General features: G+C 39.6%; 3 protein-coding genes across 5 annotated transcripts in view; all 3 read right to left on the bottom strand.

The window, feature by feature from the left end:
- Window positions 1–10,353, bottom strand: part of LOC124411744 (homeobox protein TGIF2-like) — a 78,325-nt gene extending 67,972 nt beyond the window's left edge. The window contains exons 1-2 of one of the 2 annotated variants that reach the window (XM_046891124.1): window positions 10,148–10,346; window positions 9,816–9,916 (exon numbers count right to left, since the gene is read on the bottom strand). In XM_046891124.1, the coding sequence (XP_046747080.1) occupies window positions 9,816–9,831 (16 nt within the window). In that variant the 5' untranslated portion in view covers window positions 9,832–9,916; window positions 10,148–10,346. Of the gene's footprint in view, window positions 1–9,815 lie in introns of both variants that reach the window. The other variant, XM_046891132.1, reaches the window with a different exon arrangement.
- A 2,588-nt stretch (window positions 10,354–12,941) lies between these two features.
- LOC124411760 (NADH dehydrogenase [ubiquinone] iron-sulfur protein 5) lies at window positions 12,942–14,068 on the bottom strand. The gene is made up of 2 exons (XM_046891145.1): window positions 13,914–14,068; window positions 12,942–13,321 (listed from the first exon to the last, which is right to left on the bottom strand). The coding sequence occupies exon 2, from the start codon at window positions 13,309–13,311 to the stop codon at window positions 13,009–13,011; it is 303 nt and encodes a 100-aa protein (XP_046747101.1). The 5' UTR covers window positions 13,312–13,321; window positions 13,914–14,068; the 3' UTR covers window positions 12,942–13,008.
- A 303-nt stretch (window positions 14,069–14,371) lies between these two features.
- LOC124411737 (cytoplasmic tRNA 2-thiolation protein 2) lies at window positions 14,372–16,595 on the bottom strand. 2 transcript variants are annotated; one of them, XM_046891100.1, is made up of 4 exons: window positions 16,464–16,595; window positions 16,314–16,376; window positions 15,768–16,042; window positions 14,372–15,636 (listed from the first exon to the last, which is right to left on the bottom strand). In XM_046891100.1, exons 2-4 carry the CDS (start codon window positions 16,337–16,339, stop codon window positions 14,582–14,584), a joined length of 1,356 nt encoding a protein of 451 aa, XP_046747056.1. In that variant the 5' UTR covers window positions 16,340–16,376; window positions 16,464–16,595; the 3' UTR covers window positions 14,372–14,581. The 2 variants fall into 2 exon arrangements, with proteins under 2 accessions (XP_046747056.1, XP_046747047.1); XM_046891091.1 differs by having other exon boundaries at window positions 16,314–16,566.
- Window positions 16,596–17,498: the final 903 nt, after the last annotated feature.

Raw genomic sequence — 17,498 nt, 5'->3', positions numbered from 1 at the left:
TCATGCTCAAGACGAAGAGTGTTACTACTAGTCTATGCGTAGAGCAAACATATTTTGCAAGCGCGCATGTAAGTATAACGTATAGGTACGTATAAAATACTGTTACACACGCGATTGCGTGAGGATGAGATTTCGTTACACGACACAGTGTTGTTATTACGACGAGGCGTTATCATCGTCACGGTGATTTTGTAAGCCTGGTAATATTATCACCAAACTTAGCTGCGTCGACTAAAATCATTTTCTTCACATGTAACACATGGATAGACCCATACGTACGTGGGTACGTCGTTGATGACGCTGTTCGCGGTGGAGGATGATGTAGTTACCTCCACGCTTTGACTGCGGAGATGATAGCGTCCGAAACGATGAGAACGAGTCTTCGGATTTTACCGAACGATGATGGTGGTAGTGAATCCGCAATTCTCAAATACGTTATAAACACTTCACAGACACAAATCCTTCGAGCGGCGCGGCGTGTCGAACGAAGCATGAGGCGAGCTTGAATCAACGATAATTATGACGGTCATAATGTTAATTATAAAAAATAATGATAATAACATAATGAATTATCCGGCGTGAGTATAAAGGCGAGGGTCTGGATTGACTCGACTAATCGGCTTGATGGACCGGCTCTGGTCACTGTGCATCGCCGTGAAAAATTAGCCGTTGAAAATTGAAAATTCCTTAACTTCTTCAGGTTGCGAAAATACGAAATAGAATTATTTAAAAGTTGTACCTGAACACGGATAATATCGGTCGATATTACGAAAACTTAGATGATCAGATTTCGTAATCATTTCAAGATTGTCACGCAAAGGGCGCAACGTCGTTTAAGTCGTGAAGTTGATCAGATTGATGTTTGATTGGTGACGAATGAGAATCACTTACCATCCATTGATTTCGAGGATTTTTTACATACTACGATTCTTGTTAAAAATCAAGACTTGAACATCCGTCGGATTCTCATTTAAAAAAAAATCCTGCAGCAGATTTATAGATAAATAAATGCCTGACGTAACCGCGAAGCTCGACGTGAACGTCGTCCCGAGGGTTCCGGATCTCAAAAATACTCCTAAATTTGGAACGCGCATCCATGTCCCAAGTCCGTTTAATTACGGTCGCTTCCTGCGTGTATACTTTTCCCTCGCAATTATTGTACTCGACAATAAAGACGACTTGACGTAAGACAGACGTATACTTCTGAAATAACATTATACGAGGGAGGATGAATTGATTTCCAAAAAAATAGAGAACCCGCGTCGAACGTCGAAAGTCCGATGACCCATTTTCAAAAGTGATTAGAAACCGGCGCCGATAATACCTGGGGATTAAATGGCATGTTTCTCATACATAAACTTCGTATCGCTCGGACCGAAGATAAGAAAGTTCCGTTGATTGTGCCGGTCAGATATGGAAGACCTTTAATCTCGTAGCTTGTAGAAGTGAGTTGTAGATAGACGGAGAGAGATTCAGAGGGGTGTGCAGAGGCTGGCCAACTTCCTAAATCGTTGAGAATCACGTCGCCCTCTCGTCCCGTATTTATTATTATAGACACAATCGACCACAGTTTCTATCATTTCTATCTCTGGTCAGACGGCATTTAAAGAAACGGCAATGCCACCCGGTGTATTAAATAATCATCCTCAACGTCATCGACGTTATTTCTTTACATGCGACGTTTACGGATAAAAATCAGTAACCGCTGCTGACGCAAACGCATTCAGAAAAGTGGAATATTCGATGCATTATTTTTGGCAAAAGATGCACTCGAATTTTTTAAAAATTCAAAAATGTATCAGTTGTACTTATCACAAAAAAAAAAAAAAAATAAACAACGTCTGTATAGCGGCTTTTGATTTTAATTATGCGGAGTGTTTTTTTTTTTTCTAATTTGGACCCTTCCCCTCACATGAGATTCACCCTATAATTTTTAAATAACTAAATTTAGCTGATATGTTCGTGTATTTTCCTTCATACCAATAAATACCTAATTAATAATCTATATTCTTTGAATTAAAAAATCGACGTGAGATTTTCATCGACTCCACCTCCCTTTAAATGATATTTAGTGAGACCTTTCCGGACCCCTCGCCACCATTTTGAACTCAGGTAATTAGTGGATAATTGAATTGTCACAAAGAGATGCGATCGAGCCAGGAAAAACGATACTCGGAAGAAAAACGTCTTTACGTCTCTCCTGCCGCCGCAGCAGCGGCGTTCACGTCTTATGGCGAAATTAAGCGCATGCATTATACGCATCAAAATTCTATGGCGTCTGTCGATGTTGATCGTGCAGGCGACCGCTGCATGCATTAAACATCGCAAGACTATCGGGGAGACTTCTGGCCGATTGCGTAGTTCGGTACCTACGTTACAAGTACAGGTAGAATGGTCCGTTTATAAAATGGGAAGCCATTATCGAGAGAGAACCTAGAGAGCAACGTCTGTCACGCATGTGCGAACCGACCCAATTACATTATCATGCTAATCCCTGGCCGCCTAGCCTCGACATCCTGGACGTCTCTTTACTTCTTGCATCTCAGAGACTGGATCATCGCGTCTGCCAGTATACTTATACGTAGTTAACGTCTGCGGCATCCTTTACAAAAGTTCTCCACTTTGACAAATCGATGCCGCTAACCCGGCTGCAATTCTGTATTTTTTATTTTATTTTTTTTATATACTGTTTCTGTTTATAAAGCGGTAAACGCACACGAATTTTATAATGGGTAAACCGCCGCTTTGCGTACGCGACGTTGAATAAATTATTCAAAACGTGAGCACCTGTACATCATTTTTATACAAGGCTGACGCGTTATTAAAAAATATATATAAATTAATTGCATATACATGTGAGAGAATTTCGACTGACGGACGGTCAGATGGTAAATATATGTTGATTTTTTGTGCTCTTGATTAAAGTTCAGGTACAATCAGCTGCTCTCTCTCTCTCTCTCTCTCCCTCTCTCTCTAAATCTGGTATGAAATTTGGAATTTCATTCCTACTTATTCAAAAAGTAAAAGTAAAAGTATTTCAATTCAATAGGTATAAAGATAATCTTCCGTTGAACAGGCGTTGTACGTAAGTCTCACAGAAAATGCTATCCAATTAGTTACCACATGAAACCTAAACTATTTCCGTTATTTCCTAACCAAGTTTTTCATGAATCCCTGAGAACCGCGGCGGACTTCGTGCCGCCGCCTGGCAAGGAATCGACCCCCCCCCCCCCCCTCCCGCGCGCCCACCATCTTTATAGACGACGGTTTCTCAATGCTTTGAAGAATTACACTTGCATCCGTATATGCGTTCATGTTACATACGCACAACTCGCAGGTATAGAAGTGAATGGATAAATAGGTATATTAGTCGTTATTGCCCGGCCTCCGATGCTCGTTACCCGTTACTATACTTATATACTATATGTACGCGTACATACAGCCATAAGTAGGTATTGTATAAAGGATGATGATACGCGGAGAAATAATTCAATGAATAGTATAATATACCTAGCATCGAGTGGAGTGCGTGTAGGTAATACGCAAGCCCTGAAACCTGCGTGTATTCTCCGCGTCTGCGTCGAGTCCGCAGCAGCACACGCACACGGATTGCGTAACGAATTCATCCGCATCGTACAGAGTTGGTATCCAAAGCTTAATCACTAATTCGTCATTAATTCAATGCAGCGACACGGCGCGGGGATCGTCAGCGTCCCCACACGAGGAAAATTCATTTGAACAGTCGTTAAAATAATTATATAGCTGCATACGAAAAGGTACATCGCAATTCCGGCGTTAATTCTTTAACGAAATGATTAACATTAACAGAGACGAAATACCACCTTATACCTACGTATAGATGTGTACCTATCGGGTATATGTCGGGTAAGTGTATTCCAACTTGACTTAACGAGCTGAGGTCTGTTTTAAATGTGCAAGTAATTAATCATCGGCCCTTTCCGAGAGAAAATTATTATCCGAAAGTGAGAATCCGTATGACCAATTAACCACTTTATACCGGAAATCGTGGGTATACACTAGCGAATCTGATATGTTTCAATCCTTGACGGAGGGTGTTGGTAAGTCGTGAGATGAAAAAAAAAGTTACCAACCATAGCGTGAATCTCCTTTCTTTCGGACATCATTATCGTTACCGTCAAGTATTATTTTATTATTACTCGTCGCTGTGTTTGATGAACGAAACTTTACACGGCGCCACAAATTCTTCTGCAAATCGAAGTGCTCAATTGTTTATACATGTGGCGAACAGTGTTTTTACTCTCGCGTATATTTTACTGCAGTATATTATTCTTATTCAATTCAATTCAATTTTTCACTAACACTCTCCTCCCTGACTTCTGTTTCTCTGTTTTCTTTCCCTGCATCGACAGTGAATTACTGTTTTATGGAAAGTCGCCGTGTGAATTTACCCGATACCTCTGTATCGGCCATTCATCATCGTCTAAAAACAGCCGCGCTAAAATCAACCATTTATTCTCTCGAGTACTTATATGTGTACCTACTTGTATTAAGTGTGGTATTGAAATTTATTACACCTTGTAGAAAAGACTAGATAAGAATTAACTTTGGCACAGTTTTACTACAGGTGGCCCGATTTTTTATTATTCAACCAACGCGATCCAAATCATTTTGCAGAATTACTAACCGGCGATACGATTTTAATTGAGATAAAAAAAAGGCAGCGGCGCCTACTCGGGAACCACCAACATAACAATTATCGCAAACGTTATCAATAAATTCCAATTACAGTAATTTTGACGCCTAGAACCGATATAGAAATGTGAAATGATAATTCTTGACCCATATATTTTCATCAGGTGCGTGCATCTAATAATAATAAATACCTATAAACACTTGTTGTCATTCGAATATATCAACTGAATACACAGATGATAAAAGGGATCCGGTTACTTGGTAGAAAAAAAAATTGAAAAAAAAAGTCGCACGCGTGCCTAAACTTGTAAAATTTTTCCGTATCTAGCTCTATAGGCGAAATAGAAAAATTGTCGTAACTATTACCGAAGAGTCAGCACTAATCTCGTCACTGCATCACGTAGATGTGAATGACACAAGTGTTGATTTTTCGTAAAATTCTAATTGAATGAATATTTCTATACATATAAGTATACATCGAGTGCAAATTTGAAAATTCGATTACATCTCCTCGGCGACCAACCTCACTTAGCACAACAAATTTCACGAAGAACTGTATCAATTTGTATCCACTTCGCGTTGAGTAAACGATGGAGGCATGTCTGCAGAGCGCGGGGGGCGTGAGAATAAAGATCGAATCGGCGTAAGATGAGAATGTCGTTGGCGGTTTGCCTGCAGTTTTGAACCACGAGTCAGCGTGTGGGTGATGCGCGTATGTAATAATACTTTATACCTCGCATAGCCATAGGCATAGCTGTGCGAATCTATTGATATCGTGCTCACCGCTGCGAAAACAAAATTAGGAGTCAAGTGCCGAGTATGAAAAGTCGCGAAGCTGAGCAAAGGAGAAGAGGAGGAGAGGAGAAGAGGAGGATGCGGAGGGGTTTGAAAGCGAGAAAGTGAGGAGTCGACTAAAATACAAACAAACGATAATGTAGCGCCGGTATACGCTGGCGGTCATCCGCTGCTGCTGGCCAGAATAGAATACAGAATGCCATCGTCGCTGCTGCTGCTGCTGTATGCTGTTGGTGCTGGAGGAGGAGGAGAAGGAGGAGGAGGATGGGGATGAGGAGGAGGCGGCAGGGAAAGGCGAAAGGGTTGCGGCATGCACCTGTTCTCACTATTTCACGCCATCGGTCCGGCGTGACTGCATCGTCTGCCTTACTTGCACGAGCTAGCCTATCCGGGCAGCTAGGCTTCGCGGCTCTCGTGTGAGAGGATCCCTAGACCGGTGCTGCAGTATCTCAGCCGATGTGCATCGTTAAGAAGGTTCAAAGCTAGATTTCGATTTTTACTGTCTTTTTACGAGGAAAAAGTCATTAAATCGAAAGGATCAGCCCTAATTTATGTCGTTTCGTTTCGATGAATCATTATTCATTTTGCAAAGGATGAAGAAGATGAAACAAACACAAACGCGGATAGGAGAGAAAGGAATGATATTTCGCGACAATTAACGAGAATGCACAATTGTGTGTGTGTACCTAACGCACAGCGAGATTAATGATTGAAATTTATTTGGGACAAAAATTCGATACCCTTTTTCATAACAAAACCGTATGTAGTATGGGTATGATATTATAACGATGTATGAATGAATTGGCTCAGCGGCGCGGCACGGGTTTTGGATTAATAACGAGCTGTCAAGAATCAGCTGACGGCTATAACTGATACATGCGATATCGTTTTAAAACTCGCATTGGTCTATTTACGTTACGGTGTATAATATAATACATGATTAAATGCGAGCGTTGGCCTTATCGGAATAATAAAATCATACATAAAAGTACTTGCATCACAGATTAGCTATTACCACGAAGTAAAGTGCAGATCCTATGAACTGACTGACGGAAAAAGAGAGAGAAAAAATTAAAGCTCGAGCAAGACGAAGCTGCAGACTGATAGCAATTTGCAAATAAACGCATCAAATACTTGACAGGCGTCCAAACGCCGCAATAGAGAGAACTCTCTCTAATCGACGTCGGGGTCGCCGGGGCGAGCTTTTTTCATCACTGATAGATTTTGACCCTCTGAACTAAATACGACGGGTGCTTTTCCGGTGATAAACCGGTCGTTCAATCGTGGGTGAAAACTCATCGTTCTTACCAGCTTAAAATTATCGCGTCGTGCTATGCGTTCGAATCCTGATACATCATTTCGAAGAGTTCAGTCAATTACAAGTATACACATGGGACAAAAACTTATCAACACGGAATTCTCTATCGCACGATTAGGTATAAATGCAGTTTGGAAGACGAGGACGTTACGACAGATCTACGAAACTCTCATACGATTCTTTTCTTCAAATTCTTAGCTACAAAACTAATACCTCGACAATGGCCAACAAAGAATCCACTAGTTTCAAAGCTCGCAAACAACGTTTTAATTATTATGAAAAAATGGTATTTCTTGTGTTTTTTTTATGTACATTACGGGGAGATAACACTAAATTCATTTATCTCTAAGGCTGTTTTGCAACAAGATCACACTTTGATCCTACGAGTGTCGATAGTTCAAATTTATGAAAAAAAGAGAGAAAAAAAATTGCACTAAACGATTAGGAAACATACGTATACGTTTGTATTACACATTTGTTTTATTATACTTTTACGCAACTAGGTGTATATTTATATAATCTGTTCATATATGTGTATACATATATATTGCAGTAGCGAAAAATCGCCTTCAGTGAACACAGCAAATGGGCAATCAATTATAATTACTAATTGCAATATTAGATTGAAATAAAAAATGGCGCCACTCATATTTATACACGTGGTACATTTTACTCAACCTACATTAACGTAAGGAGTAGTTACTTGTCACGTGTACATATGAGAAGCATTCACTTAATCGCGTCAACGACAGGATAATACACGATTTTGCTCGACATCGTTAATCGATATAATTAAATTCTCGCGGAATTAAATGGCACGAACTAATTACGATAATATCGCTACACGATCGAATCTTTAGGTAAGATAAGATTCGGCCTTGTCAAACTCAACCGTAGGTACGAGTCGATGAAGTGGAAAAAAAAATACGGAAAATTGCAATAATTTTTTAAATGCAGGTGGAACTGACAACGAGGTACATACGAAATGCCTCGGCCTAATGATCTCGTCCATCTATTCTATGTAAGAAGTGAGGATGTGCTCAAGTTGTGCAACAGATAATCAAACCCATGTCATAATCAAAACGCCATGGCTCTGAGACGCTGCAGAGTGATATAACGATTCAAGGCGTATGCACCGTCATAAATAGCACATTTTCTCGGCTTCCACGAGCAAAGGCAGCGCCGTCAAAGGAGCGACAAATTGATTCTGCGTTAAAAGAGTGAAAGTAAGACGTTTCTAGTATTTAAAAGTGAACGTTGAATGAGCTAATATCGTTATTAGGCGTCATTTGTACTGTTATGGGTATTAATTAATCCGCTTAATGATAGATAGTTGGGAGGCGCTACCCGAAGCGTCAATCAATAGTTGCGAATCCAAATCTTGGATACGTGCCTTGCAAACAATATAATACATAGTAATCTGCCAATAATTTGGATAATTTTTCGACTTTTCGGTTTCCTGTTTTTGCAAGTAAATTTAATTTTTACGATATAGTTTTTAGGTTTTGAATGTAAATCCTCGCGCAATGACTCTTGTCCCTAGATCGCAAGTCTCTGCGGAGAATTCTTAAACCAGAAGAACCGCTGCTTTCCTGACTGTTGCAATTGTTTATACGATCAAACACAATATAAGCCGCACGACGAAGCGCGACACAGCGCGACAGCAATATGTAATTGTAATTCGCAGAAACTAGAAATACGTGCAAATATTGTGAACGCCTCATATTTCCTTTAACCATTGTAAGCAAAATACGACGACTAACGTCAAGAGTGACCGTCGTGTGTGAAAAGACGAAAACGAATAAAGAGCTACTCAAGCGCGTGTTTCAACTGCAGGTGTAATGTTCGCTTCCGGCGGAAACGCCGACTATCTGGATATAAGAGAGATGCGACTTTTCGCCGCTTCTCGTCATCTCAGCTTCGCCACGCGAATGCCGACATTCCAGGATTCGACTATATACCAGCATACAAAACCTGGACGCGATGCGATATACGTGAGAACGCAACAATCTCGCAATTTTTATCGTCACATAAGTATCGTCGACTCATGTCTACAGAACCGCGCTCAACCTCCAGGTTATTGTAATTCTGAAAGCGGGACCGAGCTCAGCGCATAGTTCACGGGCAGAGGTAGTCAGACGGCAGATAGACGACGACGACGACGACGACGATGACGCCGTCCTACATTTGCAAAAATTCAAAATGGCCGCAGAGCCTCTCTTTCCACCTCTGAAAGATCCTGCTGCATACGCGTACCCTACAGACGGACTTTACGTAATATATATATCGATATAAACGCACGATACGATGTGCATACATACGACGCACGAGTCTTGTAACAAAGGTGCGGCGGCGCGTTCGCATTCGAGAGAAACGTAGAAAAAACCGAAAGCAAAAAAGAAAGAGGGGAAAAAGCGGCTAGCTAGGCGGGATCAGTTCGGACGCTCGACGCGCAGTTGTTCGACGTTTTGTAACCGCGTGCCGAGAACCATAGGTATAACGTATCGACTGCGCGATATTTCCATACATTTGAAACGTCCGGCAGCTCCGATCAGCGAATTACGGTACACAGAAATTCCAGTACAGGATCAGGACAAACTTGTATAGTAAAATAAAAAAAAAAAAAAATAAAAACGATCGAAAGAAAAAGAAGGGCGGGCGGACGGGCGGGGGTTAATAAAACACCCAGAGACAATTTAAATGAATCTAGCATCAGTATATAGTTAGGCATTTGTAAACATGCAACGAACGTTGCTAAAGTAAATAATAAAGAACAATGAAAGCTGCTTCTACCGCTTATCTGCTGTCAGATTCGAACTGTGAGAATGACAGTTGGCGAAAAAAGGAGTCCGTGGGCAGGGCTGTGTGGACCCCGTGCGGCGTGCCAAGAGCCCGCGCTACACGACACCACGTGCCAAGACGGAATAGCGTCGTGTTACGACGCCAAGATAGGCGAGGACTCGAATCGGTCGACGAACGTAGAGAAAGCTTATACGTTTATAATGAATAAATTGAATTTTTCACTCACCTATATCGTGGTCCATAGCCGGTACGGCTACGTATACACAGGTTGTACGCGCCAGGCCGAAGGTATCGGGAGCGACGTTGTTGTTTACGACGGTTGAATAGCTGTCAGAGAATAAGCCCGGGTTAAAAGGGTTCGAAAATTGGTGAGCGTAAGACCGTGGGTCACAGCAATCGTACGATTTCTCGAACGCGATTGGCACTAGGCGATATATCAGCCAAAGTCCGGGCTGCTTTGGACCTTTCAAATTCCTGTCAAACACACGCGTTCGGCCATGCCTGCGGTGCGGATTCGTTTATTACACTCGTCAACCGTAACGCAGGCAGCGTACTTACCGGCAATGCCCTCTTCGGACACACCGCCGATCGGACGATACGGTTTTCACTGCTTTTAAACGAATTACTGTTATTACGACACATAAACACTCGGTTTCAGACCTCACGTTTGTCCTCAGCGTCAGTCAGATTGACAGTCGGCGATGGTGACTGACAGGTGCGCTTCTCTCGCTGCGCGTCGACGCCGCGCCAATCCAAAGGCCAGACTATCGCCACCTGACGGCAGACCCTCCAACTACCCGAGGGCTTTACATTTTCATCCTATTCTCTCGTTTAAGGGGGTGCCCTGGTCGATTTCGACGTTCACGTACAGATCTCCAGATACTTATCGAAGTCCGCGTGTTTTAAACGCAAAAAGGGCTTAACAGTCCGCATCTATACAGAATTCTGAACAAAAAGACTGTAAGGAATTTTCATTTGATGCAACGATAAAAAAATGGCACAAAAAATACGAAATTGCAATAGTAAATTCGTACCATTTCTCTATTTCCGCACCAAGTAAAAATGTATTGGAGTCTTTTTGTTCAGAATTGTGTATAGAATGGGGCTGTTGAGCTCCTTTTGCGTTTAAAACACGTGAACCTTGATATCTGAAGATATGTACGACAACGTTAAAATCGACCAGGGCATCCCCGTATTTCGACGTTACTGAAAGTACCCTCCAAATATCAAAGTCCTCGTATCTCCAGGGCGAAAAGGGCTTAACAGCCCTATTCTATACGCATTTATGTACAAAAACATTCCAAAACATTTTCATTTGACGCAGAAGTACAGAAATGAAATGAGTTTTACGAATTTACCACTACGATTTCGTAAAAACCACGTAATTTCTTTATTTCTGCGTCAAATTAAAATGTATTCAGGTGTTTTTTGTTCAGAATTGTGTATAGAATGGGGCTGTTAAGTCCGTTTTCACGGTTGGAATACGTGGACTTCGATATTTGCAGATATATACGTCAATGACGAGCGAGTTTCATTCATTCGGTTTTTCAGAGGAAATAACCAGCAGCTATTGCACAGAGATATTCACATTCACTGGATTGTTCTCATTTTTATCCACGTTGTCTTTTATTTTATTTCACTACTTCTGTTTTACTTTATTCTTATCTTTATCTCCTTTTTTATAATAAACAAGTCTACAATTATCATCGGTACGTAAAGTTCAAAGTAGCGTGAAATCGTAGAGAATTAAAATTCGACGTTTCGTTCGCCGACTGCTATTAACGAAAGGGTATAATTTTCTCCGACATCGTCGAAATTCAAACCCGTCTTTAACCGAAAAACGAGAGAGGAATAGAGAGTAAGACACGAAGATATCAAAGATTGTAGTTATACCTGCGTGACGTGTCCAATTTCAGACACCGGAGACGTACTACGTACATACTCAAATGAATTAATGCGCACATATAAAGACACTGGACGAGCTGAATTATCCCACATTCTTTCAAAAGATGTCTCGTATATTCTCAGAATGTACTCGACTTGACGGACGTTTGCATAATGCTAAAATGAGTACACACATGAACGTTCCGCGTCAACAAGTGGGATATTATACTTTTATATTATGTCTTTGCATCCTATGTAAACTGTACACACCATGTTTTTTCCCAGTAGGTATTTAGTAATAAGATGCAGTTTCCTTGATGTTGTGCATAGGCACCATCTCGTCGCGACCCGAAATGAGAGAGTGTGTCAGCGTAACTTGAAACACTTTGTAGTAACAAAATATGTTTCGTATCAAAATGACTCACGTTTCGACAACCTTAGAGATCAAAACAATTCACAGTACAATTCTTCGTCAACTCGAACTTTGGTTTGTTTATATTTATTTTCATTGTCAGAAATTATTTCGCCACTCAACTTACAGGTACACAAATATTATTATTCGCCTATTGACGGGGACGATTTTTGTCAATAAAAACGAGCATATATATACCCACATATAACGATAAATCCTCGTCCACGACACAGGCATGACGAAGAACTTGAGTTATTTGGCAATTTCGGTTCTCAGGTTTTAGTTCTTCAATGAAAGACCTTCGGTCAGAGGTAGCCAGAGGACAAAGAATGTGTATGTATTACACACGCATTCGTTTATAAAAATAGTATAGGCATAATATCGATAAAGATATATCGCGTCAAATCCAAAATTTACAAATGATGACAAACAAGACGATCAGGACGAACAAAAAATAAATCAGATACCCGCGGCGGCGTCTTACCGACATCTATGAAATGATTTCGTTTCATTTTATCCCGATTGTTAGCAATTGAAACTAAAACGTTAACTTCACTGTCTGTTATGAGACTCGTGCGGTGTTTTTTTTTTTTTATATTATTCACCACAGCTCTTGATTTGAAAACTTAATTGGTTTCGGATTACCGCCGTGACGTCTTACCGAATACTACGCCGGTAATCAAGTATCGTAATGTATTCATTCTGACTTTGTAAATACTTCGACCTTCAGTGATTAACCAACCGGCAAGCTTTCGTCTTCCGAAATATCCCGAAAAGGACCAATGTGTGGTGTTATATAGAGAAGAATGAAACATTTATTGTTTTCATTACGAATATTTGAAAATGTATTTCAATTTTTCATATTTATAACATTAATATTCATTTGAAATGGTGTTTGAGAAGTATCGTTCGTAGTAAATATTATTTCACACTTTGATATACATATTTTGACGTTGTAACCAAAGTGGAAGAGTGAGAACAGACTTCACTTAGGTGAGAGTAAATTTTGTTATCAAAGAAACCAATGACACGGTGTAGAGCTTTCATTCTATGTTGTTTTTATATATATTCCAGATAAGCCAAGTACTACAGATTAAGCATTATTAATGTTGATACTTAGATTTCAGTAGCTGTCGATTTTAGGGGGGTCAGCAGCATACGGTTTTGGAAGAGTTCCTTCCCTGTATTGACGAGCCTGCTCTGCTTTCATGGCTGTGACACGTTGCTTTTGCTTACCAAGATTCAAACATTCGTGGTAATCTTCGAACATGTCGGAACACTTTTTGTAGCCCTTTGGTATTCCATAAGCTTCCATACATTCATAAAAATGCATCTCGTAACCTCTACATCTCTTCGATTGCTGAGCATTAAGTATACACCCTGTCAAGTCCGTGACTGGTGTACGGAATATCGGAGTAAAATCCATGATTGAAACTCTGAAACATATGACGTTCGATAAATTGCATTTCAAGTAGTATTCATTCAACTTATGCACTTCTTCAGGAAATCTTCGGCTCTCTTTTCTAATTGTCCGTTCAGCACTTCGTTGATATATCAACAATCTGTACATGAGTTACGTATAAGTGTACAGCTTAGGTAACCGAACATCTTTCGGAAAAATAACTGAATAGCTATCACACCTGCTTTTTCAAGTTTAATCAGTATTTGACTACTGTACAAAAATAAATCAGGAAATCGTTGGATTTAATTTGAACAATAACGAGAATATATTTTGCTTATTCTTTAGAAATTGTTGAAGTAAAAATAGATGTTCTATTTGATAATACGATAAACGAACAATGTCCATAAGACGTATAATAATATGAAATCGAATAATCGTGATGAATTTTGCGAAGAAAACATAACCTCAATAACTGATTTGAGCTTACGCAACAGCTTATATAACCCCGACGCACAAAACGAATTGTGATAATAAAGTTTAATAAATGCATCCTATTATAGTAACAAATCCATCTTATTGTTCGGCGATATTTTATTAGCTTGTATAAAATCATTGTAACAACTCACCGTTGACTTTGTAGGTTGCTCCGAATATAGTAAACGTCACTACAGACGTGCTGTAGAGACAGTAGCTCTACTCACCGGTTGGCACCGGAAGCTTGCGGAATTCAAAATAATATAACAGCAGACACTAAATAGAAGAAAGAAATGAACGAAAGACTAGAACCTGCATGTTTCGGAGTTTTTTTCCTTATTTCACTCTCAGTTACCGCCTAAGAATAGACTCTACGAACGCAATAGAAAAACTAAACATTTCAGCATGGTATTACATCATGGTATAAAAAAATCTTGATCGTACATAGATGACATTTTCTGTTTTTTATGCTACGCCTATGTCTGATTTACATTTACAGGATTTGAATTCAGCACAATTTGAAGAAAGGCGTTAACATTTTCATGCAACATTTGATTCAACGCAGATTGTGAAGAAACTGAAGAATGTTAATGATGTTATCATTTAAGTAACCCACTGCACCAGCTGTATAAAATTGTGAAAATAAATAATCTGCTGTAGATTAAATTATGAGGAAAGAAATATTCTTTACTGTCAATCAGCCTATTAGTAACGCTAATGCTTGAAATTATTGTGATTACTAATTATCGTCACAAGCAAATAAGGATTTGGTATGAATATAGTTTATTTACAATGAACTTATTCAAGAAGATCATTTTATTTACAATAAAAAGTCTGCTATCTCCTCTCTCATATCATCTAAAGATATCCTTTGCCTTACTGAACTTTGTAAAAATTCTGGAATGCTGTGTTGCTTGTCAAGATCTTTAAAAATTAATCTGCACCCATAGCACAGGTACTTCTCGAAATTTTTGACAAATAATTCAGATTTTTCTTTGCCTTTGCTACAGCTACAGTTGTCACAATTTTTCGGATCACTTGAAGGAACATTCTCGGCTGTGTCGATGACACACGGAAAATTTTTTAGTTCAAACACAGCTTGACCAATATTACCTTTCGGCCCTTCTGCAGATATCAACCTCGAAAACTCTGTGGCCTGCAGAGAAGAAGTATCCGTAAATACGGTATCTAGCTGAGCCCTGCACAGAGCACATGTCTCAATTAAATTACTCGCTTCTAAGTTCCCTATACTTAGCTTTTCGCCTGTTCTAAATATCGCAGAAACGGTCCCCGAAAATTCTGTATTCAATTCTGTAACAAATTTTTCAGTTAGTTTTTGTATACTCGTGTAAGGGTCTTTCTTGGTCGTTAATCCAGGATTTTGAACAGTCTCGAGTTTGTGAAAATTCAAATAATAGGTCAGCTCTTTCCTGGTAAAGTCTCGCATGGGTCTCAATATTTTAATATCCTGCTCCCTAGAATCAACGAAACCAACATCCAATGGAAGCTGTGCACCTCGCCCCAAAGCTATGTTACTAAGTATTGTTATTGCCAAGTCTGTAGCACCATCGGCTGTGAAAACTTTACAACATCTGAGGGAGCGTGCAACAGAAATCAATAACTTCTGACGTAACTTATGGAGTAATTCTTCTTTCGATGTATAACTCGATACGGCTTTGAACAAATCAACGACTTTGGAGTCTTCTTCGAGATATTCCACCTCTTGATCCAAGGAATAAATCTTTGGTTCAGAACTGTGCAACGACTCGCTCAGAGATACTGCATATCCAGTGAATCCAAGACCATGAACTTGCCTGCGAATCGCGGATATAGTTGATCTTCGCTGGTCTACAGTTTGACCCAGTACTGCGCCTTCTGTAGTAAAAATATTTTCTAGTATTCAAACATTCACAATTATGTGTTCGAATTCATCGATACAAGAATAATGAACAGAATGCACACTCTGAATCAAGTCTGCTTATATTTGTATTTAATTTTCGTATTACCATCCACATAGAGTACCGTCGTCTTATACATAAGTCTTTTGTGAACAGCTTCACTCATGCCTGCCTTGATCAAGTGCAAAAGAACTGTAGATCCAGCCTTTCCCGAGTGTCCGACGAGTATCGAATCATTCGGTCTCACTAGCTTAGATTTTCCGACGGTGGCCCTGAATTTGTGCGTCGATGCGGCGAGAAAGCACATTCTGCAGTAAGTGTCCTTAACTCTAAGTACGACTTCGGCATTCTTCTCGTTGCATTTTTTGCATGTAGCACCTTCACTGAAACAATCATAGAAAAACTATGGATCCTTTGATAAATGATAAAATCTATATTTGACCAACATGGCACGTTAGAGGTTAGCAAGAATGGAATTGAGTCGTAGAAGCTTTTCTCATGAGCTATTCGCTTTGGCAACACAATGTAAGAGCTGTTGGTAATAATCCGTGATAACATTACAGTTAATTTGATCAACTACTTCATGTTTTTTGCAACTGTCACATTCGCGACCAGACGACACGTGCTCGGCGCTCGAAGCCTCAAATTACTTACGTTTGCGGTACTTCGTCCGGTTGCATCAGTTCATCGTCTGTTTCGAATTCGGTATCGTTAACGCTGCACATAGTTATGATTTCTCGTTGAGTTAGAGATGAAACCGAAATTACAGATAAGCGAAATAAAAACAAGTTTTTAAATACATGCACTATACTCTAAACGCCAGTGTTGAATCTGCTGGACTTTGTCTGCTGCTCTCTGTAGTGTGACTGACCAAGTTTCGTTGCGCGGCTGTGCAAATGGCGTGCGAGCTACCGAGGCGCCATCAGAGTTCCGACGTCCAGCGCGCGAACTAATTTGAATCTGATTTTCTGTCCGAATCAACACGCATGTACCGTATGACAATACCTAATTGTCAATAAATTAAGTAATTCCATACTTTCGATTACGATACTTCGAGGAAAAATTTAATAAATAAGAAATCTGCCAACATCAACTCTCACAATTACCGTATAACGTTAATTACAAAATTTGTAATTCTCCGAAAACCTTTATGACCGCAGGAAAAAAAGTTTTTACAACCTGTCTCACATTTATTCTATTATTTTGAAGTACGTGAGAATTGATTCGCCTTGAATTGAGTCTTGTAGAAAATATACGAAAGCGTGAACGCAACAGTTGCACCCATTACCGGATCGCGATATTTACGATTAATTACTTACAATAATCACCTGAATTTCTGAGAGTTTTGTTTCTTTCGTTTTTCTGTCTGTCTACTGACCTACGTCATTTGGTCCCCTGCATCAAGTACTAAACACTTGACAAATTGCTTGAACAAAGGTGTCAGGAGTAATTTAAAATATACGTACGGAAGAGAAATTTTGTTCCTTTGTTTGATTTTTTTGAGATTTTTCGATATATTTATTTGTATGGACAATTTGGAGCATAGTGCACAATATATTTAATATATAGTAGTCTGGGGAGGGGAGTCAGAGTACATTCTGGAGTCTGAACACAATATCTTACAATTTAACGACAAGATGCCTGCGAATCTGTACTTGCTTCATTTGCGTCTGTACGTTAACACGTCACTTGTATATATATGCGATATACATATATATATATATATATATTATATATATAAAGCGTAACGAGTCAAGTATTTAATTAAAGATTTTTTTTCTTCTTTCTTTCATAGTTTTATACATACCAAAAAAAAAAGTTCATTTAGTACTAAGTATA

The sequence above is a fragment of the Diprion similis genome, chromosome 2 (assembly GCF_021155765.1).
Source record: "Diprion similis isolate iyDipSimi1 chromosome 2, iyDipSimi1.1, whole genome shotgun sequence".
Classification (NCBI taxonomy): domain Eukaryota; kingdom Metazoa; phylum Arthropoda; class Insecta; order Hymenoptera; family Diprionidae; genus Diprion; species Diprion similis.
Note: the sequence above shows the minus strand (reverse complement) of the source record. Positions and strands in the feature narration are given on the sequence as shown.